This window comes from Furipterus horrens, unplaced genomic scaffold (assembly GCF_987537825.1).
Source record: "Furipterus horrens unplaced genomic scaffold, mFurHor1.1.pri manual_scaffold_8, whole genome shotgun sequence".
Taxonomy (NCBI): domain Eukaryota; kingdom Metazoa; phylum Chordata; class Mammalia; order Chiroptera; family Furipteridae; genus Furipterus; species Furipterus horrens.
In genome coordinates this window covers 57,264,823-57,291,401 of record NW_028327178.1, presented here as the reverse complement: position 1 = coordinate 57,291,401, position 26,579 = coordinate 57,264,823, and the positions used below count along the sequence as shown (strand labels likewise).

The window sequence follows — 26,579 nt, the reverse complement described above, 5'->3', positions numbered from 1 at the left end:
TGGAAGAGTGTTAGTCATCCAGCAGTATAGAATTAGTCATAATACATTTTTTCCAATAAAAATCTAATAGGAGTGGCAAGATTCCGGTAAATGATGTGGAACAGACCAATGTGCCCTATGTTTATGCAATCGGGGATATTCTGGAAGGTAAACTGGAGCTCACTCCTGTTGCCATACAGGCAGGCAAGCTGTTGGCTCGAAGACTTTTTGGGGGTCGTATAGAAAAGGTAAGTTTCTTACTGTTGTTTTTGAGATGATGTCTAAATAAAATTATGACTTAAAAAAATCAGTACAAATAAAACTTGTGTGCCTGTTTTGCTAGTAAAAGATTCTTCACAAATCATTTGCAGTTGACTTATTTACTAATGGTTTTCAAAAATATTTTTTTAGTATCTGCCCTGTGCAAGATGTTTAGCTGGGTGATATACAAAGAACTGGCATGATTCCAGCACCAAGGGGCTCACTAGGTAGATGGGAGTCATGAGTAAGAGGAGGAGCAGTTAATTCTGACTGAAGGGATAAAAAGAGGCCTCTCAGGTTGTCAGTTGCACTGTCACAGAGTCAGGGGTGAGGCACTGAGAGAGGATCAGGATGCTGGCCCTGGCTTAAATGCCTATTCAGTGTGTGAACTTGGTCAAGTTATCTCACTTCTCTTCACCTCAGTTTCACCATCTCCAAAGCTGATGGTGTGAATCAGGTGAGTTCTACACTTTTCTTCACCTTTCATAGTCTTTGACCAAAGATTTGGGATAGGCTTTATAATATGAGTAATTTAAAACTGAGGGAGCAAGGGCTCTTTTGATAAGTAGGTAACTCAAAGAAAAGCCCAGAACTCTTGGAGGAGTTCATGCTCTGCTCCATCAGGAGCACTGTGGACATGGGGAGGTGTTGGCAGGTAAAGACTGACTGGGGAAGTGGTTTTACTGGGTAGATGTAAGGAATGCTAACTGTTCTGTTGCACACAAAGGAAGAATTATCTCCTCCACAATACCCACAACATTTTGAGATGTATGCAGGCAGAGCAATTAGTGATAGAGGAGTACAATTAGAAATGAGGCTAGAAAATTCATTTGGTGCCAGATTGTCAGAAATCTGTGATGCCACAATAAAGAATCAGTAGGGTCTTCTCTAGGCAGTAGGAGCTGTTGAAGATTTTTATTTTCCCTAATTTTTCATTTAGAAAGATGGCAAACCTCAGAAAAAATAGTGACAATTACCCATATTACTGTTTTACTCAGATTTCCCAGTTATTAACATTTTCCCATTTTTGCTCTCTCTCATTTTTTTTCCTGCTGAGCTATTTGAAATAAGTGGGAGACATCAATGATGTTTTGCTCCTAAATACTTCAGCATGTATCTCCTAAGAACAAGGGTATTCAACTACATAACCACAATTCCATTACTGTAGCTGAGAATTTAAAAAATATGCAGTAATATTTATATTCCCTCAGTTGTCATTAGTATGCATGCACATGTTTTGATTCACCTGGCTGTTGTGACTCCTGAGTCACACCTTTTCCTCTACTGAGTGGTTTTCAGACCAGAAGTTTGAGGTTAGGGATCTGGGAGAGCCAGTCCTGTTCATTCATCACTGGCTAGAGCATGGTCTCTGCCCTGAAATTGGGCTCACTCCATCTCTAGTGCAACTTAGAATTCTCTGAAATGGTGATTTGTCATCAGAATCAGTTACACTGAACTGGACTGACTTACTTCCCTTTTTTAAATGTATGTGATAGAAGATTTTGTTGTAAAAAAAAATCACAGAATAAGAGTATGTAATTTATCTTTCAGTGTGATTATATTAATGTTCCAACTACAGTGTTTACTCCTCTGGAATATGGCTGCTGTGGATTATCTGAAGAGAAAGCTATTGAAGTATATAAAAAGGAGAATCTAGAAGTAAGATTGTATTTTGTTTACTTTTTAAGAATCTCTTTTAATCAACTGTCTTCTCAATCATTTTTTATTTTGCAAGTTATTATAATGGTTATATTGTAGAAAATCATCCTATTTTAGGACAATTAGAAATTAAATACAGTGGTACCTTGTTACTCATCATTAATTCATTCCAGAATTCATGATGAATGCCAGAACCAACCAGTACTAAATGGGAGGTGTCATCACTCATACAAGTTCTAGCAAGTGCAGTGAGTCCTGGAGCAAGAGCCAAGTGCTGAAATATTGTCAAATTGTGATGAGTACAGGGTTTGATGAGTTCTGAAGCCAACAAGAACTTGTAATTTAAATCCTGTCTCTTATAAACTAATAATAATACACTTAGGGGAAGAGAGTAATATAATGTATGCATTAGGGCTTTTGAATTACAAATAGCAAATGTCTACTTGCATAAGCTTACACAAGGAAGCACACATTATTAGCACATGGGAATGCAGGAATGTATCAGAGTCTTAGGAAGGGATAAGAACCAGGAATTGGAAGACCATCTCACCTCTTTTTTTTCCTTGCTTGGGGCTTATGTGTATGTTTGTGTATGCGCATGCAGTTCATTCCTCTGTTCCTATAGATAGACTTTATTTGTTCCTGGAATGCATATAGCAGTCAAAATATGGCCTTTCTTTTGCTCCTGAGTCTGCTGATAGTTCTGATCTTAAGAGGAACTGATTGGCTTCTGTTTCTCAGTCTCAATTCTAAATTAATGGGAGAGGACCTTTGATTGGTCTGAGTTGTGTCTGCCATCTAACCACTTCCATTTGGCATGATAGTAGCCAGACTCGTGGAGTATCAACATGGCTCTGGGAACCTGGGCAATTCCCAATGTTGTTGTGGGTTGTGAGCCATTCAGAATCTAATGTCCTTCACATGCTTATTTCAACCTCCCCTTCACCACTGCCCTGTTTAATCACATCCTTATAAATATTTTCTTATATTTTGGTGGGTGGTTTGATTATCTTTTTTCTGCACACCCTCCCAACGTAGAAGGGATAGGGAGAAAAGAAGAGAGTTGGAGAATTATTACTACTTGAGGTTTTAAGCAAAAGAAAATTGAAATTTCAGTTCTCTCCCTTAAAGATATTTTAATTTATTGCTGGGAATTTCTTTAAACCATAGCCCTGATATTCCCTAGTTAAATGACCTAATGACTTACTGAAACTCTTACTTATACTTCTGGTATTGGGGAAATGTATGATTAAAACTTTATAATGTTATTTTAGTTGGATGCTCTCAATGAGACATTTATGTTTTAGAGGACATTGTTGATCAGTGTTTATAATTAACTCCTTGTGACCATGAGCCATTGTTTCTGCAATGGTGAATTTTCACTGGAACGCAAAAATTGATGGTAACAATTACAGATTTAACGCTTAGTTGTAAAACTTTTTGAAATTAATGAGAATTAAAACACATAGGCAAGAAGAATATAGAAGGCCATATTCTAGTTAAAAGAATATTTTTATAGGAAAAAGTTACCCAAGTTTATGGGAATTTCTTTAAGGTCTTCGTTCTTATGTTCACTGCACATCAACTCACCTACTTTCTTAATTTCTTTATTTATTGCATTTGACGAAACTGAAAATTTAATGTATTGGTATTATTTTCAATTTCTGTTATAAAGAAATTGCAGGAAACCTCTCAAAAATACCTATATGATACTTTTTAAATGAGGAAATAAACTTAAAAAGAGAATGAGGGTAGGACTTCTGGCCAAGATGGAGGCCTAGACAGACATGCTGATCTCCCTCTGCAACTAAGAAGGAATACAACTTCCTCAAAACTAGAGACAACCAGAAGGTCCAGAAAATCGAGCTGCGTGGAAGTCCAACAAATGAAAATATAAAGAAGAAATACTCATTCAGACAGGTAGGAGGGGTGGAGAGGATGTAGTGTGGTGGCAGCAATGACGGCAATGGCAGGCTGGTGGAAAGTGTAGTCACACATTTTTAAAAGTCGGGAGGGACACCTGGGGAGTGTTCCCAGCCTCAGACCAGACCACACAGCTCACGGTCCCAGTGCCAGGGAAAATAAAGCCGCATTGCTTCTGACTGTGCAAACCAGTGGGGGTTGGGGAGGAGGAAGAAACTGCTGGTCTCTGAGCAGAGTCCACATGTTTAAAAAGTCCCCACAGTCCTAGAATGTCCACAGACACACCCACTTTGGGAACGACAGCCATAGCAACAGCTAGAGAAGTGCCAGTTCCATATGGAAGTGGGAGGAGTGCCTGGAAAAGGGGCAAGTGCTGAGCAAGCGGCATTGTTCCCTTTCAGATCACTCCTGCACACACAGCGCCACAATATGGTGAAACAGGTCACTCCGCCCCTTACAACATAACTAGAGACAACCAGAAGGTCCAGAAAATCGAGCTGCATGGAAGTCCAACAAACAAAAATATAAAGAAGAAATACTCATCCAGACAGGTAGGAGAGGCGGAGAGGATGCGGTGTAGTGGCAGCAATGGTGACAGTGGCAGGCTGGCGGAAAGCGCAGTCACACATTTTAAAAAGTGCGACACCTCAACCTAACACACTGAGGCAAACAAATACAGGAGCCTGTCAAGATGAGGAGACAGAAAAGTATGGCCCAAAAGACAGAACGGATCAAGGTTCCAGTGGGAGAACTAAGCAACGAGGAGATAGCCAACCTAACAGATGAAGAAATAGCCAACCTAATAGACGCAGAGTTCAAAACACTGGTGATAAAGATGCTCACAGGCTTGACAGGTATGCTTGAGTACGGCAAATGCATAAGGGAAGAATTGAAGGCTATGCTAAATGAAAAGAAGGAAAATCCACACAAAACCAATGATGAAGGGAAGGAAACCAGGGTTCAAACCAGTGATTTGGAACACAAGGAAGAAAAAAATGGTCAACCAGTACAGAATGAGAAAACGAGAATTGAAAAACATGAGTAGAGGCTTAGGAACCTCTGCGACAACTTTAAACATACCAACATCCAAATCTTAGTGGTGCCAGAAGGAGGAGAGGAAGAGCAAGAACTTGAAAGCTTACATGAAAAAATAATGACGGAAAACTTTTCAAATTTGGCGAAGGAAATAGACATACAAGTCCAGGAAGCACAAAGATTCCCAAACAAGCTAGACCCAAAGAGGACCTCACCAAAACACATCATCATTAAAATGCCAAAGGTTCAAGATAAAGAGAGAATCTTAAAAGCAGCAAGAGAAAAGCAGAGAGTTACCTCCAAAGGGTTACCTATAAGACTATCAGCTGATTTCTCAAAAGAAACTTTATAGGCAAGAAGGGACTGGCAAGAGGTATTCAATGTGATGAAAAGCAACGACCTACAATCAAGATTATTCTATCCAGCAAAGCTATCATTTAGAACAAAAGGGCAGAGGAAGTGCTGCCCATACAAGGTGAAGCTAAAGGAGTTCATCATCACCAAGCCATTATTATATGAAATGTTAAAGGGACTTACTGAAGAAAAAGAAGATTAAAACTATGAATACTAAAATGACAACAAACTCACAACTATCAACTGAATCTAAAGAAAACAAAAAACAAGATTTAAGCAAACCAGAATACGAATAGAATCATAGGTATGGGGGTCATTTGGAGGGTTATCAGCTAGGAAGTGGAAGGGGGAGAATTGGGGTAATGATGCAGGGATTAAGAAGCATAATTGGTTGGTACAAAATAGACAGGACGATGTTAAGAATAATACAGGAAAGGGTGAAATCAAAGAACTTACATGCTCGATCCATGGACATTAACTAAGGGATGTGGGATTGCTGGAGGGACGGGGTATATATTGGGCAGAGGGGAACAAATGGGAAGAAATTGGGACTACTGTAACAACAGAATCAATACCACATACTTAGAAGAAAGAGAGAATGAGGGTAGAAAAAATAAGATGATGTAAGAAGAAAAGTTAATTTGTTCATTCACAAAATTAATGCTATAAAGTTTTATAGACCTGATCTAGGATTAAGCTGAAAAATGAATTTGACTCAAAGCTTCCTACTACCTGACTAGAAGAGGGAGAATTGGGAGATATTTCTTCATGTTTTTATGAAAGGGGCATTGAGATATGGTGAATAATATTCCTAAAGTATCTCATTAGTAAATACAATACATAATGGATTTACAGGAGTGTTTCTTATTCGATTCAGAACTGCAGTCCCATGGCATAATGCAAAAGCACAATATAATAAGTTAATTTCTATTGGTGTGGACACTGGCTTAAAAAAATAATACAAGGGCATCAACAAGAGAAATAAAAGTAATCCCTTAAAGGGGCCAAAATTGGGCTATACTCTCTGGTGGCCCGATCTAATACAAAATTTTAGAGTACAGCCACACCTAGGAGATATTGATGGTTCTGTTCCAGACCACCACAATCAAGAGAGTATCACAGCAAATGATTCACACAAATTTTTGGTTTTCCAGTGTATATAAAAGTTTTGTTTACACTGTACTGTCATCCATTAAGTGTGCAATAGCATTTGTATCATAGGGAATAGGAAGGCCCAAGCAGCATTGAGAACACACATATTTATCAATTAAATTTGCCATTTTATATGGGCATGGTTTATGGTGCTCCAAAGTAATAACAGTGACATCAAAGGTCAAGATAGGGGTTTAGGTAAACACAACTCGCTTCCTCACACAACCACTGCAAAAATTACAACTAAACTACAAAACAACTGTCACTTAGAACCATCAGAAAACTGAGCTGTACAGAAGTCTGACAACCAAAGAATTAAAGAAGCCACATTTATTCAGATGGGTAGGATGGGTGGGGACATGGAATGGAACTGTCCCATACCCAGATGTGGTGGATAAAAATTGGGAGAGCTACCTCAGGAGTGAGAGATCCCAGCCACATACTAGAACACCCAGCCCAGGGTTCCAGTGGCAGGAACATAAGTCCCCATAACTTCTGGCTGTAAAAACCAGTGAGGATTAGGGCAGCAGAAGAAACTGCAGGATTCTCAGGTGTCTTCTCCTGAAGGGCCCACAACAGACTAAGACTAACCCAGACTCACTCACGCTGGGCTTTAGCACCAGGGTAGCAGCTTGAAGGGCACCAGTGGCATACAGGGAGGAACTGAAGTGTCTGGAATCAGGGTGAATGCCAGAGGATAGCTTCTTCCCAGACAAAGCTCCAGGTGCCACTGTCACTTTTCTTCTCTTTTTTTTTTTAGGGCTTTTTGGTAACAACCAGAACCCAAGTGTGTCTCCTTCAGGCATGACATTCCAGTTAAAGTCATGGTCAACAACTAGTCTTATTAGTTTTATGCAAAGAACCTATGTCATTACTTACTTCTTCAGAATGCCAGAAGAATCAGGGAGAAAAATATACAGAGTGAAGGAAAATCCTTGTCCTTCTAATATTCACTAAAATTACATTTGCATGCTTTACATTTTCTTTTGTTCACTTTCCTACATGTGAGGGGTTTTTTTAGGGGGGGGGTTACTGCTCATTTATTAATTTGCTTTCATTTTTTTTCCCCCACTAAAAATTTTTGTTGGTTTATTTTTCTATTACAGTTGTCCCACTTTTTCCCCTATTGCTTCCCCGCACCCTGCCCACCCAGTTGTCCATGTCCATGTGTCATTAATACATGTTCTTTGACTAGACCCTTCCCCTTCTTACCCCCTTCTCTCCCTCCCATCTCCCCCTTTGTTACTGTTAGTCTACTTACTGTTTACATACCTCTGGTTCAATTTTGCTCATTTCTTTGTGTTGTTCATTAGTCTCCTGTAATAGGTGGTAGCATAAGGTATTTTCCTTTCGTTGCCTGGTTTATTTCACTAAGCATAATTCTCTCTAGTTTCATACATGTTGTGGCAAATGATAGAAGTTCCTTCTTTCTTTCTGCTACATAGAACTCCATTGTGTAAAGTACCAGTTTTTTGATCCAATCATCTACAGATGGGCACTTAGGTTGTTTCCAGCACTTGGCTATCGTAAATAGTGCTGCTATGAACATAGGGGTGCATAGGTCCTTTTGAATTGGTGTTTCCGGATTCTTTGGATATAATCCTAGCAATGGAATTGCTGGTTCAAAAGGCAGTTCCATTTTTAGTTTTTTGAGGAAATTCCATACTGTTTTCCATAGTGGCTTCACCAGTCTGCATTCCCACCAGCAGTGCACCAGGGTTCCCTTTACTTTGCATGATCACCAGCACAAGTTGTTTGTTGTTTTGTTGATGATGGCAATTCTGACTGGTGTGAGGTGTTATCTCATTGTGGTTTTTATTTGCATCTCTCTCTTGGCTAGTGATGTTGAGCATTTTTTCATGTGCCTTTGGACTCTGTCCTCTTTGGAGAAGTGTTTGTTCAGGTCCTTTGCCCATTTTTTAATTGGGTTGTCTGTCATCTTGGTGTTGAGTCCTATAAGTTCTTTATATATTTTGGAGATCAATCCCTTGTCTGAAGTATCATTGGCAAATATATTTTCCCGTATGCTTGATTCCCTTTTCATCTTTCTGATGATGTTCTCTTTTGCTGAGCAGAAACTCTTTAGTTTGATGTAGTCTCATTTGTTTATTCTTTCCTTCATGTTCCTTGCCTTAGGAGATATATCAGTGAAAATATTGTTATGTGGAATATCTGAAATTTTCCTGCCTATGTTTTCCTGTAGGACTTTTATGGTGTCATTGCTTAAATTTAAGTCTTTGATCCATCTTGAGTTTATTCTGGTGTGTGGTGTAAGTTCGTGGTCTACTTTCATTTTTTTGCATGGGCTTGGCCAGTTCTCCCAGCGCCATTTGTTGAAGAGGCTCTTTTCACTCCATTTTATGTTCCTTCTCCCTTTGTCAAATATTAGTTGACCATATAGACCTGGGTTTATTTCTGGGCTCTCTATTCTGTTCCATTGATCTATATGTCTGTTCTTATACCAGTACCAGACTGTTTTGATTACCGTGGCCTTGTAGTATCGTTTGATATCAGGTATTGTGATTCCTCCTACTGCGTTCTTCTTCCTCAAGATTACTGTGACTATTCGGGGTCTTTTTTGGTTCCATATAAAATTTTGAAGTATTTGTTCCAGGTTTGTGAAATATGTTGCTGGTATTTTAATAGGTATTGCATTGAATCTATAAATTGCTTTGGGTAGTATGGACATTTTAACGATGCTGATTCTTCCCATCCATGAACATGGTATATGCTTCCATTTATTTATATCTTCCTTAATTTCTTTCTTCAGTGTTATGTAGTGTTCTGAGTACAAGTCTTTTACATCCTTGGTTAAATTTATTCCTAGGTACTTTATTTTTCTTGTTGCTATAGTAAATGGGATTTTTTTTCTAGGTTCTATCTCTGATATTTTATCGTTGGTGTACAGAAATGCCTTCAATTTCTGAATATTTGGCTAGTTTGCCAAATTCACTTACTAGGTTGAATAGTTTTTTCGTGGAATCTTTAGGGTTTATATGTACATTATCATGTTGTCTGCAAATAGTGACAGTTTTACTTCCTCTTTTCCAATTTGGATGCCTTTTATTTCTCTTTCTTGTCTGATTGCGGTAGCTAGAACTTCTAAGACTTTGTTGAATAGGAGTGGGTAGAGTGGACATTCTTGTCTTGTTCCTGATCTCAGAGGGAATGCTTTCAGTTTTTGTCCATTGAGTATGATGTTGGCTTCAAGTTTCTCGTATATGGCCTTTATTATGTTGAGGTATGCTCCCTCTATTCCCATTTTGCTGAGTGTTTTCATCATAAATGGGTATTGTACTTTATCAAATGCTTTTTCAGAATCTATTGATATGATTGTGTGGTTTCTGTCTTTCATTTTGTTTATGTGGTGTATTATGTTTATTGATTTGCAAATATTAAACCATCCTTGCATCCCGGGGGTGAATCCCACTTGATCGTGGTGTATGATCTTTCTAATGTGTTGCTGGATCCGGTTTGCCAATATTTTCTTGAGGATTTTAGCATCTATGTTCATCAGCGATATTGGCCTGTAGTTTTCTTTCTTTGTTGTGTCTTGACCTGGTTTTGGAATTAGAGTAATGCTGGCTCCATAGAAAGAGTTCGGGAGGCTTCCCTCTTCTTGGGTTTTTGGGAATAGTCTGAGAATGATAGGAGTTAGTTCTTTCCTAACTGTTTTATAAAATTCACTTGTGAAGCCATCCAGTCCAGGGCTTTTGTGTGCTGGGAGTTTTTGTTTACTGCTTCAATTTCACTAGTTGTTATTGGTCTGTTCAGGCTTTCTGCTTCTTCTTGATTCAGTTTTGGAAGATTATATGTTTCCAGAAATTTGTCCATTTCATCTAAGTTGTCAAATTTCTTGTGATACAGTTGTTTGTAATAATTTCTTATAATCCTTTATATTTCTGTGGTATCAGCTGTGATTTCTTCTTTTTCATTTCTGATTTTATTTATTTGGGTCCTCTCTCTTCTTTTCTTGGTTAGCCTGGTTAAAGACTTGTCCATTTTGTTTATCTTTTCAAAGAACCAGCTCTTGGTTTTATTGATCTTTTGAATTGTTTGTTTAGTCTCTGTCATTTAATGCTACTCTGATCTTGATGATTTCCTTCCTTCTACTCGCTCTGGGCTTTGTTGTTGTTCCTCTAGTTTTATAGCTGTAGGGTTAGATTTTTTATTAGAGATGCTTTTATCCTTTCTAGGTAGACCTGTAGTGCTATGAACTTTACTCTCAGGACTGCTTTCGCTGTATCCCATAGGTTTTGGATTGTTGTGTGTTCATTATCATTTGTTTCCAGAAATTTTTTCATTTCTTCCTTGATGTCATTGTTAACCCATTCATTATTTAATAGCATGTTATTCATTCTCCATGAGTTTGAATGCTTTGAGTTTTTTCCTTGAGGTTAGTTTCCCGTTTGAAGCCATTATGATCTGAGAAGATGCTTGATATAATCTCAATTTTTTTGAATTTGTTGAGGTTTGTTTTGTGTCCTACCATGTGGTCTATCTTTGAAAATGTTCCACATGCATTTGAAAAGAATGTGTATTTTGCTTCTTAAGGTTGGAAAGTTCTACTTATATCAATTAAGTCCATTTGATCTAGAGTGTTGTTTAATTCCTCTATATCCTTGGTGTTTTTTTACTTCAAAGATCTTTCCATTATTGACAATGATAAGGTCCCCTATTATAAGTGTGTTGCTGTCTATATCCTTCTTGATGTTTTTCAAGATTTTTCTTACATATTTGGGTGCTTCTATGTTGGATGCATATATGTTTACAGAGATTTTTATCTTCTTGATCGATTTCCCCTTTAGTATTATAAAATGTTCTTCTTTGTCTTTTTTTTATGGCCTTTGCTGTGAAATCTGTTTTGTCTGATATCATTATTGCTGCCCCAGCTATTTTTTCATGTCCATTTGCTTGAAATATTTTTTTCCATCCCTTTACTTTCAATCTGTGTAGATCTTTTGTTCTAATGTGGGTCTCTTGAAGACAGCATATATGTGTGTCATGCTTTATAATCCATTCAGCTTCCCTATATCTTTTTATTGGTGCATTTAATTTATTTACATTTAAGGTTATTACCGATAGGTACTCATTTTCATTTTCCCCCTTTGTACTTGTGTTCCTCTCTGTCTCTCCCTGTTTCTTCATCTTCTTAAAGCAGACCCTTTAGCATTTCTTGCAATGCTGGTTTGGTGTAGATGTATTCTTTTAGCCTTCTTTTGTCTGGGAAACTCCTTATTTCACCTTCCATTTTGAATGAGAGCCTTTCTGGATAGAGTATTCCTGGTTGTAGGTCTTAGTTTTTCATTGCTTGGAATATTTTTGCCATCCTCTTCTGGCTGGTAGTGTTTCTATTGAGAAATTTGATGATAGCCTTATTGGAGCTCTCTTGTACGTTATTAGCTGTTTGTCTCTTGCTGCTTTTAGGATTCTCTCTTTGTCTTTGAATGTTGCCATTTTAATTATGTGTCTTGAAGTGGGCCTGTTGGGGTTCATCTTCACGGGACGCTCTGTGCTTCCTTGACTTGCATGACTCTTTCTCTGATCAAGTTAGGGAAGTTTTCTGTCATAAGTTTTTCATACAGGTTTTCTATTCCTTGCTCCTCTTCTTCTCCTTCTGGTATTCCTGTGATACGGATATTATTAGGTTTCATGATGTCCTGCAGCTCTCTTAAAACCTCTTCATTCTTTTTCAGTCTTTTTTCACTTTGTTGCACTGTCTGGGATTTTTTTTTTACATTGTCCTTCAGCTCGCTGATCTGATCTTCTTCTTACTCTAGCCTTTTTTTAAATTCCTTCTACTTAGTTCTTCAATTCAGAAATTGTATTCTTCATTTCCTCCTGGCTCTTATTGATACCTTCTATGTCCTTTTTAATGCTGGTGTAATTCTCAGGAAGTTCCTTGTAGTTTTTCTGGAGTTCTTTGTAGTTTTCTTTGAGCTCGCTGAGCTCATTGAACTTCTCTATAATTCATGTTTTAAATTCCATGTCTAATAGTTTGCTTTCTTCTATTCATTTAGCACTCTTTCCAGAGATTACTCCTTTCCTTTCGATGGTGCGTTTCCCCATATCCTCATTTTTGTGACTCTTCTTGTTTGTTGCTGCTTCTTAGCCTGATCTGCACTCCCTGGATCTGCCCCTGGTGGCTTCAGATCGTGTACTAGTCTGGGCATAGGCAGCCTACTGGAGACTACCAGAGATCTACTGCCTTTGTCTATCTCCTTTAGTTCTTAATCTATTCAATCTGTGATTGGCAGTCAGGTTTAAGCACCGAGGATGGTGCAGATTAATTCCTATGGGCAGGGCTTTGCTTCCTCTCAGGTTGACACCACTTGGAGGGGAATGGTCTGCCTGCAGTATGAGTGAGCACTGGGATCCAGTTGGCTGCTCCTTCAGTTCTCTCCTCTAAGCCACTGCCCCAAATTCCCCCCAAGTGTCTCCAGTCCTCTCTGTCCTCCCTCTCCTTGAGCCCAGGGTAAGTGGATGGCAAAATATTTTTGTACGTTATCCGCTTAAGAGCTCTTTTTCTCAAGCTGTTTCTTTCAGGTCAGCAAAAAACCTGGTGGCTTTTCGCTTTTCACAGCTGGATACTATTTTTCCGCTCTGTTGCTGTAGGCTGGAAAGCCCAGCTGGGGGTTTTGACTCAGCCCTTCTCAGGAGGAACCCTAGTTGCTGAGCTGTTTCTCTGTTTTTTCAGCTGCCACCTGTGGGAGATCAGCCAGCCCTTTTGTGTCTCCGCACTTCCTACCAGCCACGTTGTGATGAAGTGGCCTTTTCTGTTTCTCCGTGGTTATAAGAGTTCTCTCCAGCTAGTGTTCAGTTTGTTATTCCAGATGATTCCTCCACAATTAAGTTGTAATTCCAGATTGGTCTTGAGAGGAAGTTAGTGTAGCTTCCACTTACTCCTCTGCCATCTTGGAAAGCTCCACTGCCACTTTTCTGAGGCCTCCCCATACAGCCACAGAGCAGTTGCACCATATCAAAGACTTCCTAACCTAGTTCACATGTGATGCCCTGCCCTGGCAATCACCTAAGGCCCCATCCCATCTAATTTACAGGTGTGCTTTACTACATTAAGCCACTCAACTGAGACCGGGAGTCAAAGCAGCTCTACCTAACACATTGGAACAAACACAGGGAGGCTGCCAAAATGAGAAGACAAAGAAATATGACCCAAATAAGAGAACAGAACAGAACTCCAGAAAAAAACTGAACAAAATGGAGACAATGTATAGATGCAGAGTTCAAAACACTGGTTATTAGGATGCTCAAGGAATTCACTGAGTACTTCAACAGCATAGAAATGGACCAATCAGAAATGAAGGTTACAGGAAGTGAAATAAAGAAAAACTAACAGGAAATCAACAGTGGAGTGGATGAAGCTGATAATCAAATAAATGATTTTGAACATAAGGAAGAAAACATTCAATCAGAACAGTGAGAAGGAAAAAGAAATCAAAAAAACAAGGATAGGGAAAGGAGCCTCTGGGACAACTTCAAACATACCAACATTCAAATCCTAGGGGTGCTGGAAGGAGAAGAGAAAGAGCAAGAAATTGAAAACTTATTTGAAAAAATAATGAAAGAAAACTTCCCTATTTTGGTGAAGGAGATAGACATACAAGTCCAGGAAGCATAGATAGTACCAAATAAGTTGGATATGAAGAAGACCACACAAAGACATAACATAATTAAAATGCCAAAGGTTACAGATCAAATGATCTTTAAAATGATCTTAAAAGCAGCAAGAGAAAAGCTGATAGTTACCTACAAGGGAGTTCTCTTAAGGCTGTCAGCTGATTTCTCAAAAGAAACTTTTCAGGCTAAAGGGGACTGACAATAAGTATTCAAAGTGATGAACAGCAAGGACCTACAACCTAGATTACTCTCTCCAGCAAAGCTGTCATTTAGAATAGAAGGGCAAATAAAATGCCTCCCAGACAAGGTAAAGCTAAAGGAGTTCATCATCACCAAGCCATTATTGTATGAAATGTTAAAAGGACTTGTTTAAGAAAAAGTAGATCAAAACTATGAACATTAAAATGGCAACAAATTTGCAACTACTAACAATTGAATCTAAAAATCAAACTAAGCTAACAAGCAGAACATAATCGTAGATGCAGAGCTCATTTGGATGGTTACCATTTGGGAGGGAGAAGGGGTAGAATGGGGGGAAAGGTGCAGGAATTAAAAAATACAGATTGGTAGTTACAGAATAGGTAGGAAGATGTTAAAAACAGTATAGAAAAGTGAGTATCCAAAGAATTTATATGCATGACCCATGGGCATGAACTAAGCCTGGGGAGACTGCCAGAGGGAGTGGGGGTTTTGGGTGGAGGGTGGCAAAGAGGAAAACTTGGGATAACTATAATAGCATAATCAATAAAATATATTAAAAAATAAAAATAAAATATTTTAAAAAGATAATCGTTCATACATCACCATAACAAATATAATAATGAAAATGTTTAAAATATTGCAAGAATTTTCAAAATGTGACAAAGTGAGCAAATGCTTTTGGAAAAATCGCACCAATAGAACTTGCTCTACACAGGGTTGCCACAAAACTTCAAGTAAAAAAAATGGCAGTATCTGCAAAGCACAATAAAATATGGCTGTACACTTGAGCACAATCATCTCGCTCCCACTTCCCACCATCACAAAAGAGTGTTTTACTGCATATTGCTAGCCCAGGAAATTTGAAGTACTGTTTCTACTGAGAGCCTATCACTTTTGCATCATTGTAAAGTCAGAAAATCATAAGTTGAACTGTTATAAGATGGCGACCATCTTTAGTTTAGAATACATTTTTTTAATCCTGGCACCAAACATTAATCCATTGTTTTCTATATGGAGAGATTAGGAGAAACAGCACTGGGAAAATGTAGTTGCTGCAAGCAGGATGGGGGTCATGTTGTGTTTTCTTCTGGATCTTAGGTGATTGAGCCAGATTGAGGAGCCTGAGCTGTGTACTCAGAGTGCTGTCATGATGGCTTTCAAGTAGCATAGGTAATGTTCTTAATATATTTTAATGGAGTTTAAGTGTTTTATCTTTTCTGCTTTTCCTAGATTTGGTTTGAAAATGACCTTGTAGGCAGGCAGTAAACTTGTCAAAGGTAGGATCTAAGTCTTTATTTACCTTTTCAACCCACAGAGCCTAGTGCATTGTCTTGGATAGTGGTATTCTACAAATGTTTGAAGACTGAATTTAGTTAACAGGAGTTTTGTTTTTTTTGACTAACAGTGGAGCAAAACAAAGGTCAACATACTTGTGCAGCTGATATTTTAGGAGCTCGGGTCCAGATGCTCTGATCAGATACATAAAGTTGGACTCATGGAATTTTAAATTTATGAAAGCTGATACAGAGATTATCATACTTACATAAGTAAAGAGCCTATATGCTAATCTTAGCTTATTTTTCTTTTTTCTTGTCTTCCAGGTATATCATACTTTGTTCTGGCCTCTTGAATGGACAGTAGCTGGCAGAGACAACAGTACTTGTTATGCAAAGATAATTTGCAATAAAGTCGACAAGGTATGTACAGGAATCCCCCGTATAACATGGTACTTCTATAACACAGTTTCTCTCTAACACAGTTAGAGAATTGGGGAAAACTATAACATGAAATTAGGGAAACCCCCATATAATACTGAATGTGATAGAATTTTGGACTGTATTAATCTAATAAACTCATCCATTAAATAAATAAAACCAACAACATTAAATGTGTGTTGGAAAAATAGATGGCCAGAGTCAATTCAAAGTGAAAATCTGATTGAGCCAGCAGAAAACAGGATGGATGCAATAGTAGAACTTGCTAAGTCTTTAGAAGGGGAAGGTTTTGACGATATGACTGTAGAAGATATCCAAGAATTGCTGGTAGAAGAAGAAACTGATGAAGCAATTTTGGTGGAAATGACATCTGGAATGTGCAAGCATAACTTAGGGGACAATAACACTGAAGAAAATGAAGAAGTGAAACAGTTGACTCTAAGAAGCGTAAAGAAAGGCCTGGACTTAACCAAATAGTTAGCATATTTCTTAAATGAAGATCCTTGCACTGAAAGGAGCACAGAGTTTAAGAGAGAACTTCAAAAGTGCTTAACACCATATAATGAAATTTATAAAGATCTCTCAGTTAAGAGCAAGCAATCTAAAAAATAACAGATTTTTTGCAAAAAGTAGAGCATAGAAATCAAGATAATGCTGAAGAAAGTTCAGAGGATAAGGATATCTTGTCAAAAAGAAAACTTGGTTAATAGAGCTTTGTAGTGATGATGAAGAAAACATTACTTAATTCATATTAATATGTAATACTTTCATTGAAAATAGCTTTAATAAAGATATTTCTGTTAATTATAAAAATATAATAGTATGTTCTTTTAATTTTTGGAACCTAACCCCCCTTTTTGTACTAGTTCTTTGTTTCGTATAACATGGATTCGCATTACATGGCATTTGTTAGGAACCTAACAACCGTGTTATGTGGGGGGTACCTGTAATATGATTGGAAGCCAAAATGCTGTAGTTTTAAAATGTAGCATTTATTCTAGTATTTGGGTTTTTATAATCTCCTAAAAGGTAGTTTTCAGGGAAGACATAAGTCCTTCAAATTATTACCCAGTTAATGTGTTTGCAGAGGTTGACCAAGTGATAGATTGCAACTGAGGCTTACCAATAACCTTCTCAAAGTTATCACTGAAAGTTCTTTCTTCCCAAACCTACCTAACCCAGCATTAAAACTAGATCATCTGTGAAAATTTTTATTCATCAAGTAATAAAATGTAGGGTGTATGTTTGTGTGCATTTTTTAAAGTGAATGTGAAAAAGCCTTTACAAGGAGATGCTTACACAAAGTGAAAACTAGTTAATTAACTATTTCCAAATGAAGCCTTTCATTAAAGAAGAATCAGTAGGGTAGAGAGCCTATTGTTGCAGGCTTCTGCCTTCCTTGCTGTTGAGGTGAGCAAGAAACTGTTAACAGATGCCCTGATTATCAGAGTTTAAAGCACTGTTTATTTAGGACTTGTTTTATAAAGAACACTGAGGGTAGACAGCCATGTCAGCACTTGGTTCCTCCCTTTTTAAGAGTTTATAATTTATCTGGGGAGATAAAACATAAAATTATATACATATGAACAGCAACATCTGACATTTATATAAAGTTTACAGAGTAATCTGAGGTTACTGTCATGAAGTTGTGGGTGCCTTTCCAAAGGGAGCAGGCAGAGAGTAGGCACTGAGGCCCCTGAAAGTGGGCAGGAATGGAGTTTGATTGAGTTGCTGCCGAAACCAAGATTCTCAGCTTTCATATTATTTCTGACCTCTTGACAGAGTTGTTGACTGTGGATGTCCGACCTGACGCAGAATTTCCAGGTCTATTTACCCTCCTTTTTGAACCCCATCTCTGTCCTTTGCCACTCCCCGTGCTCACCCTCAATCCCCATTTGTCCCCGCACAATTGCTCGCGGTCCTCAATAAAGCTATTTACTTTCTTTCACTCCTGTCTAAATTTCTGTTTCTAGAGGGCCATCCTACTACTATGTATTTTACTGTAGCTGTGTGTTAAAAATTGTGAATGAGGTCTTCCCTTTCACAGAACCTGCCTTCATTTTCATTTTTAAATGGGGATTTTTATCAGATGTTTTTACCGTGTCTGGGCTGCCTGCCTTTCCCAGTTTACTGTATGCTCGATGCACCACCTCAGAGATTCCAATTCAGTCCCCTTCTGTGGGGCTCCGGAAACCGCACTTTTCACCCAGAGCCCCTGTGGACTGTGACTACCCTTTGAGAACATTGCTTCTGGAGCTCTCCATTTGAGCACCCACAAGTACATGTGTGTTACGTGGCTGCTTTGAACCATTGTTTTTTTCTCAAATATGAGGAGGCAAAGTTTTCTGCCAGTCCAAAGACCTCTGCTGCCCTTTCTCTCTATCTGTTGTACACTCTTACTATTGAAAATTGAAACAAAAAACTAGAGTCTGATGAGAAAACACTGACAGAAGGATAGCCTAAATGCATTATACCTTGGAAATTCGCTGTGACTCTTTCTTTCTGTCTCGGGTCTACTCATCAGATGGGCCTCGCACCTCCCAACATGCAGTCCCACACCAACTACTCCTTGATCTTTCCTTAGTTGTTAGGAGTCAGGCAACTCGCTTCCTGGACTGGGATTCACTGTAATGCCAGTGAAACCTGCTGCCTTGGGATTATTCCAGTGTTGGACTTTAATTCAGATTTGTATGTTGTTATTTAGCATTATCTCATCATAATTCAGAAATTTCTACCATACACACTAATGTGTTCCTTTATGCAGTGGGTAAATTGCTTGTTTCTAGTAAATTTGAGTGCATATTACTCTGAATGTGCATTTATTGGCTCATTTAAAAGATTCTTGCAGTGGCCCAGTTTCATGGTAATGTTCTCTACTGTGTTCAACGTTGGTTCTTTTTCTCTAGTAGATATTGTCAGTTTGAACTATGAATTTGCAATGAATAGATTCCTATTTAGATAGTTAACCTACTGATCTTCCCTTTGTTTTGATTCTGTATTAAAGAATCGGGTGATAGGACTTCATATTCTTGGACCGAATGCTGGTGAGGTTACTCAAGGATTTGCAGCTGCAATGAAATGTGGGCTCACAAAGCAGCTACTTGATGACACTATTGGAATTCACCCCACATGCGGTGAGGTACATATAGAAATGGGAGGTTTTTTAAGCTGATTTCAGTTGATGTAGTTTGAAAAACTATTATGAAGCACATTGTCAGAAAGTTTTTGTATTAGTAATTATTTTGCATAATTTAAAGGAGACTAGATATAATATTCAGAATGTGTTTTCTTAAAGCAATACTGAAATATTGTTGGCTAAACACAAATTTGTTCCTTCCTTTCTTACAGGTATTCACCACTTTGGAAATTACAAAGTCATCAGGACTAGACATCTCCCAGAAAGGCTGCTGAGGCTAGATCTGCTGCTGTCTAGTTTCCCTTGTCAATTCCCATCTCTTTCCAAGATTAGAACACTCTCAGATCATGTGAGTCTGTGATCAGGACACCTGCTCTCATGCATAGGCCCCAGTGCAAGGCTTTCTTCACAGCACACAAATGAGAATGTAGACAAGGAGACAGGCAGCAGCAGGTGTCTACTCAGCAGTCTCAGCTGATGGGAGAGGCAGTTACACTGCTTCCTTGATGTCTTACTTGGAACCCCTTGTGAAGTGAGCTAAGACCGATGCTCTCCCAAATCAGAACTGAGCTTCCCTCTGAAAGACCTTTTAATCGCATACTAATCTAAGTCAACTTTTCTGTTTGCTAAGGTTTTTATCCCCTTGCTTTGATGTTCCTGTGAAAGTATTTTCTCAATTATAAAACTATAAAATAGCGATCTTCCAGTGTGTGAGTATGGAAGGCACATGTGGTCTCTGGTAAGTAGTGTCTGTGGAAATGCCCTGAAGTAGCAGGCTGCAGAGGACTGCGGTGCATTAATAGAAAGTTACACACACTAAATAGAGTTTAGTTAGCTGTTTTCTCCTTTAATTATATTTTTATCCACTGTCAGAAACCTGCCTCACACTTCATTCACCCTCTCCTGGTTTCCTGATGATAACAACCTTGGAGTCAGTTATTCTCCCTTTAGTGTCTAGACTGAACAGAGTACCTTATGTCAGAGAGAAATGCTTTGTATTTCTTTGTCATGTTGATCTTAATATAATATAAAAGGTTTTCAATACTGTATTATATGAACTGTATTTAAAACTTTTAAAATGATTCAGTCTACAATCTATTTAATTATAGTCAAATACGGTAAATGAACAGATGATATTAGGAGATCCCATTTGAATGTATACACCTGTCAGCATCTAAAAGGCCCTTGCAATGGGAGGCCTATCTAAGGTCCTTGGAGAATTTTGTTTTCTTGAGGAATATAGCACACAGCAGTCCATCTCAAGGCTCTCGTAGATAGCACTTGCTCTCTTGAGCACTGCACTAGCCAAGAGCCCACTGCCATAGGATTGGATAGTTCTATGGTCAGAATTTCTAGAATATATTTTAAGAGAAAAATTGAAGCCAATAAACAATTAGAGAACTCTTAGATCGGACATTTTCCTACCCTTTCTGGAGGCAGGGAGTGGAGCGGGGATAGGGACCCAAAGATTAGGATCCCTATTGAGTTGTTTTTTTATTGGGTGGAGTAAACTATAAATATCACTGTCAAAAAAGTGAGGCAATGTGTAGTAATTGCTATAATGAGGTAGAAACAGTGCAGTGGGAAACAGGAAGGTGTTATTAATTTCCATTGGATGTGGGGTAGGAGTGGGATAATTGAACAGAGTTTAATGAAATATAGTGCAGCTATATTTGAACTGAACTGTGAGGGATGAGAAGGATTTCAAAGATATGGAGAATGCTTTGAATTATACTTTCAACAAATTCAACTAAAATACTAGATTAAATAATTTAGAAATGTTTTGTTCCTCTATTGCTTAGCATCACATGCACATACACAACCAAGGGTTTCCAGAACCCCAGATGAAATGAAATCAGGAACCATGGAAAACTTGAGTTCTGCCTTGCACGAGACAAAGGACGATAAATCTAATGCCCAGGCCTGCCCTGGGTAAAATTTCTAGTAAGACTTTTGTGTAAGGCTGAAACCCCAGTGGGCTATACCCCCCAGTGGAAGGGTGATTGAAAAGGACTCTGCCTTACAGAAAGGGGCAGCAAAAAAATTTGCCTGTCTTCTCACTGGCATGAGTGGAAGAAAATAATCCACCCAAAGAATTTGTAACCACTCTGCAAGTTATAGACCATTGGAAAGGGTACTTATCTTTCTTTAGCAAGGAAGACAAAGGCTTGGATGTAAATCTGTCTGTAACTGCTGCCTCATACCCTTCTGCCCTGCTTCCTGCACCATCATCCCCAACTTTATCTTTTTCCACCTTTCTTTTTTCTCCTCTCCTGGGTAAACGTGAGCTCTCTATAATGGTGAGAGATCTGTTTTACCTGGAAGGTAAACCTTGTATGCATCTAATAACATAACAGATGCATAGACATCTATAGGGAAATATTAACATCCTCCATTATAGTAGATATTTTAGTATGCCTCACTAATTTATTAGATTTAAAAAACCAGTAAAGGTACAGATTTGGATAGCACAATTAAGCTTAGCTTAATGAATTTATAAAGAAGACTTTAACAGATATTTCCTCATTTCAAACACACATGGAATATTTATGGAATTTGCTATGTGCTGGCTCAACAAATTTCAAATGACTGCTATATAGAGATGGGGCAAAAGAACTTTAGCTGTGGGACTAACACTAAGAACCCAGAGACCTTAAAATCTATACAGTATGATGAAAAGTGGAGTATGGAGGTATTGTGAAATGAGGGGTTAATGGGAGGTCAAGCTAGAAAGAGCCAAGTTAGAGTCAAGAACCAATCACAAGAACAGAATTGTGAAAAGATTCTTTGAAGAATAATAGACTTGTGAATGCCTGGTCTCATGATTTAGTAGATATATGAATAATTAATTGTTTAACCTTTCCTATTCTTTGTTTATTAAGTATTGACAATATTGCCTGCACAGACTTATAACAGTTGAATACATTTATTAAGTTTCCAACATATACCATATCAATGTAGAGTACCTTGGCATCCATGTTGATAAATAGGGGCCCTATTTAAGGAAAAAAGGAAAGCTCTTATAGACACATAATAGTATAGCCAATAGATAGAGAGGAGACCTATTGACAAATCAGTGCTTTTGCAGCCCTGGCCAGGTTGACATACCCCTGGCCAAGGATTTTTTTTTAAATATTTTATTTTCAGAGAGAGAGAGAAACATCAGTGCTCAAGAGATACATTGATTGGTTGCCTCTCTCATGCCCCCACCTTGGGACCTGGTCTGCAACCCAGGCATGTGGCCCAACTAGAAGTCAAACTAGCAACCCTTCAATCTGCAGGCTGGCACTCAATCCACTGAGCCACACCAGCCAGGGCAGGATTTTTTTCCTTAAATCCGTGCTTTGGCAGACTTCACTGTAATAGGCAGCCTCTGAGTTGGGCCTCAAGTTGGATTCTCCAACTGTGGGTAATCACATCCTCGTGTAGTCCCCTGTTATAATGGACTGTGGTTGGTCTGTATGACCAGTACTATGTGGCAGAAGTGATGGTTTGTCACTTCTAAAATTAGGTTATAAAAGGACTGGCAGCTTAAGCATTGGTCTCTCTCATGCACTCTCTTGGATCACTTGTTCTGTGAGATGGTAGCTGCCATATCATGAAGACTCAGGAAACCCATGGAGAGGTCCAGAAGGTGAGGAACTGAAGTCTCCAGCCAACAAGAAACTGAAGTATGTCAGCATCCATGTAAATGAGCTCAGAAGTGATATTTCCCCAGACAAGCCTTCCCCTAGCCAGAAACTTGCCTTCATTTTCTTGAGAGACTATGGGCCAGAACAGTTCAATTAGGCCACTCTCAGATTTCTGACCATCAAACTGGGAAAATAAATAACTTATTTTTCAACCTACTATGTTTTGGAGTAATCTGTAGTTAGACAATAATAGATAATATGTTCATGAAAAATTAAAATTGGTACAAATTTTATCAGATAACTAAAATGTCTTGGAATTTTTTTCCTAGGGCAGGCAAAATAAACCTTATGCAGATTTTGGATTTCAACAAAGAGAGATTGAAGCTCAGACTTAGCACTGAACTTCCCTCATAATTGCAGACAAGGAAACCCTAAGCAGGGAAGCCTAAGGGGCCTTAGTGGAGAACCTTCTGAATTTGTGGTCTTGGGATTTGGCTGTGATGGGACCCTGCTAAACTTTCTTGGAGCATCTATGATTATCAATGATCATGAAATATAGCTTAGGAAACCATTCAGCTTAGCAAGGGAGAGCAATACCTTGACAGCCTCATCTCAGAAGTAGAGAAGTGTCCTTAGAGTGTTGGGTTGGGGCTAGGGTGAGTCAAGGGGTGTTTATATTGCAGAGATAGGTTAGTGGCTCTGGGGAGAAGTTGGTCAGAATTTGTGAACTAGTTGCTGGAACAGTATCAGTGGTCTTTAGAATTTGGAATATATGAGACCATATTGAGTTCCTGTTACTGTAGTCTTCTCTAGGAACATACAAGTCTGAATGTGCTCACGTTAAAACAGCTCAAGTTTTGGTAATTGTGTGAGGTTTTTGAGTAATAGTACAGTTTTTCAAATGGGTCTAGGAATGGAATGACAAAGATACCTGGTGGGAATTTATTGCAAGAGATCATCAAATATTTATTGAGATTTATGCTTCCACCCATGCTGGAACAACAAGTACTAGACTTAACATTTCTCTACAAACAAACTGGAGGAAATGAGGAACTGCATTCAGGCATGGAACAATGGACATTGCAGAACTGATTCCTGAGAGAAGGGAAACCAATGAAGTGATTCCCTACAATTTCTCCAACTTTATGCATAGAAGAAATTTTCAGACTACAACCACGAGGGTAAATCCAAACAGAGCCTGCCAATCTTGCTAAATAGGGATAGAAATTGGAATTCGTTGTGGAAAAGAGAGAGGTGGGAGCTGTGCAGAGAAGAGATCCAGAAATCTGCAGCAAGATCCCCTGAGTTTACTGAATTCTAACCCACATATCCTCAGAATAAAATTCTAGAAGGTCAGGGAAAAAGTGATGGAGTAAAAACTGAATTGCCACAGGTCTCAGAAGGTGAAGGAAAATTCTAACTGACCAGCAGAGGAGTGTCCTCAGTAACCTTGCTGAGGAATTAAGTAGAGACCCCATAAGAAGCCATGCTTTAGTAGTAGAGTCGAGCTATCCCAGGAGGCAAGTCTACTGTAGACTCACCCTAACAAAGTTTAAAAGTAGGCCTTAATGGGATCAAGAAAATTCGGAAGTCACTGCCTACAAAAGTAAGCACAACCTTAACACTCCTTAAAGGAAGACAAAACACTAAAAAATGCAAAGACCATAATGTCTAATACCCAATAAAAAATTACTAGGCATGCCAAAAAGCAGGAAAAGGAGACCCTTAAGAAGAAAAAACAGTGAATAGAAATAGACCCAGAATCACTATGTGCTTGAAATAACACAAAGATGTTACAGGGAAATGTGAACATAATTTTAAAAATGGAAAATACTTAACCAAAAATAATTTGTAGGTGAAAAATAAAGCCCTGGTAGGTGTGGCTTGGTTGGAGTATCATTATATATATATAAAGTGTCACAGGTTCACTTCCAGGTCAGAGCACACCCAGATTGCAGGTTCAATCCCCAGTTGGGGGGTTATGTGAGAAGGCAGCCAATTGATATTTCTCTCTCTCACTCTCATTCTTTTGCTCTCCATTCTCTTAAAAGCAATGAAAAAATGTCATAGGTTAATTATTTAAAAAATTAAAAAAAAATACAATACCCATTTCAGGAAGTCCCATAATCGTTAGTTTGGTGGCTTGCTGGAAGGACTCACATGTCTCAAAGTCATACTCATGCCTAAATTTTATTACAATAAAGGGTAAAGTGCAGGGACAGGAAACAAAGCATAGGCAAGTGTTAGGTCGTGTTCAGATTTCCAAGTCATATCTCTACAAGAATCATACAGATGGACTTTTCAACTGAACTGCAAAGACACGTTTCTACACCCAGGAAAGTCTATACATGACTTAGAGTTAAGAGTTCTTGAACTAGTCATATAGCTGTGATGTGGACCAGAAATCAGATACCAACTGTACATCATAAATGTTCATGTTTAAAAACATCCTGGTGCATCTAGACCTACTGCTTTAGCCATATATAATAATAATTAACCAGTAACTATGTCAGTATTTCATGAATTTAATTTTCATGGCTTAGAGATCACAGCCCTGGCTACAGAGATGAGTAAAAGTGGGTAAAATAGACTTCACCAACTATTCCTTCACAATGCCAAAAAGAATAGTTCATTGGATATGATCAATAGTGGATTAGACACTATAGAAGAAAAAAGTAATGAATTAAAGACATGATAGAAACTAATGTAAGGACAGAAAGGAGGCTGAAAAATAATAAATATTTAGATTCCATGAATTCTGTAACATTGTCAAATAGTTTGCTCTTAGAGTCCCAGAAAGGGAAAGGAGGCAAGAGGCAGAACAATATTTAGAGAAGAAATTTATAAATTTAATGAAAACTATAAGCCCACATATCAAAGCCTTATAAACAAAACCTCACATTAAATGCCTGTTTACCTCAGTACATCATGTCTGGTTTCCAACAAAAATATTATAAAGCATATTAAAAGACAAATTTTGAAGAGACAGCAAGCATCAGAATCAGACTCATGGCAGAGGTATTGAAATTACTGCACAGGGAATTTAAAACAACTGTGATTAATATGCCAAGGAATCTAAAGGAAAATATGGGCAACATGCAAGAAAAGATGGGTACAATAAGAGAAATGGAAACCAAGAAAAAGAAGGAAATGTTAGAAATAAAAAACAACTGGAATAAGGAATGTCTTTGATGGAATCATCAGTAGCGTGCACATGGCCAAGGGAAGAATTGGTGAGACTGAAGATAGATTGATAGAAATGCTGAAATAAAAAGGGAAGAAAAAAGAATGAAAAAAACCTATCCAACAATTGAGACAATGTCAAAACCTATAACATTTAATACCAGAAAGAGAAAAAAAGTGAGAAAAAGAAATATTCAAAGTAATAATGTCTGTGAACTTTCCAAAATTACACCACACCAAGCTCAGAGAACATCAAGGAGGGTAAGTGTCCCCCAAAAACTGCACCTAGGCAAACTGTAGGAAGGAAGCCAGAGAAAAGGAAAGAAACCTTATCTATAGAGGAACAAGGATAAGAATTGCAGCTGACATTTTATTAGAAACAATAAAAGCAAGAAGAGAGTGAAGTGAAATATTTTTTGTATGTTTTGATTATGCTGTTACAGTTGTCCCAATTTCTTTTTCCTTTGCTCTCCTTCACGCAGCACCCCCACTCCCTCCAGCAGCCCCCCCCACTTAGTTTTCATGTCCATGGGTCATATAAGCATATAAGCTCTTTGACTACCCTTTCCTGTACTATTCTCAACATTCCCTGTCTATTCTGCACCCTCCTACTATGCTTCTTAATTCCTGCATCATTTCCCTCCTCCCCCTTCCCGCTCCCAGCTGATAAACCTCCAAATGATCCCCATACCTATGATTTTGTTGCCACTA

The 26,579-nt window shown here is 38.3% G+C and overlaps 1 protein-coding gene across 6 annotated transcripts in view; it reads left to right on the top strand.

Annotated features, from left to right (window-relative positions):
• TXNRD3 (thioredoxin reductase 3) overlaps nt 1-20,102 on the top strand; it is a 94,973-nt gene extending 74,871 nt beyond the window's left edge. For 4 of the 6 annotated variants that reach the window (XM_090285890.1, XM_090285886.1, XM_090285889.1 and 1 more), the window contains 5 exons: nt 71-227; nt 1,792-1,899; nt 15,804-15,899; nt 18,922-19,051; nt 19,266-20,102. In XM_090285890.1, coding sequence (XP_090142016.1) covers nt 71-227; nt 1,792-1,899; nt 15,804-15,899; nt 18,922-19,051; nt 19,266-19,414 — 640 coding nt within the window. In that variant the 3' untranslated portion in view covers nt 19,415-20,102. Of the gene's footprint in view, nt 1-70; nt 228-1,791; nt 1,900-15,803; nt 15,900-18,921; nt 19,057-19,265 lie in introns of all 6 variants that reach the window. The other 2 variants (XM_090285891.1, XM_090285887.1) reach the window with 1 other exon arrangement.
• Nucleotides 20,103-26,579: the final 6,477 nt, after the last annotated feature.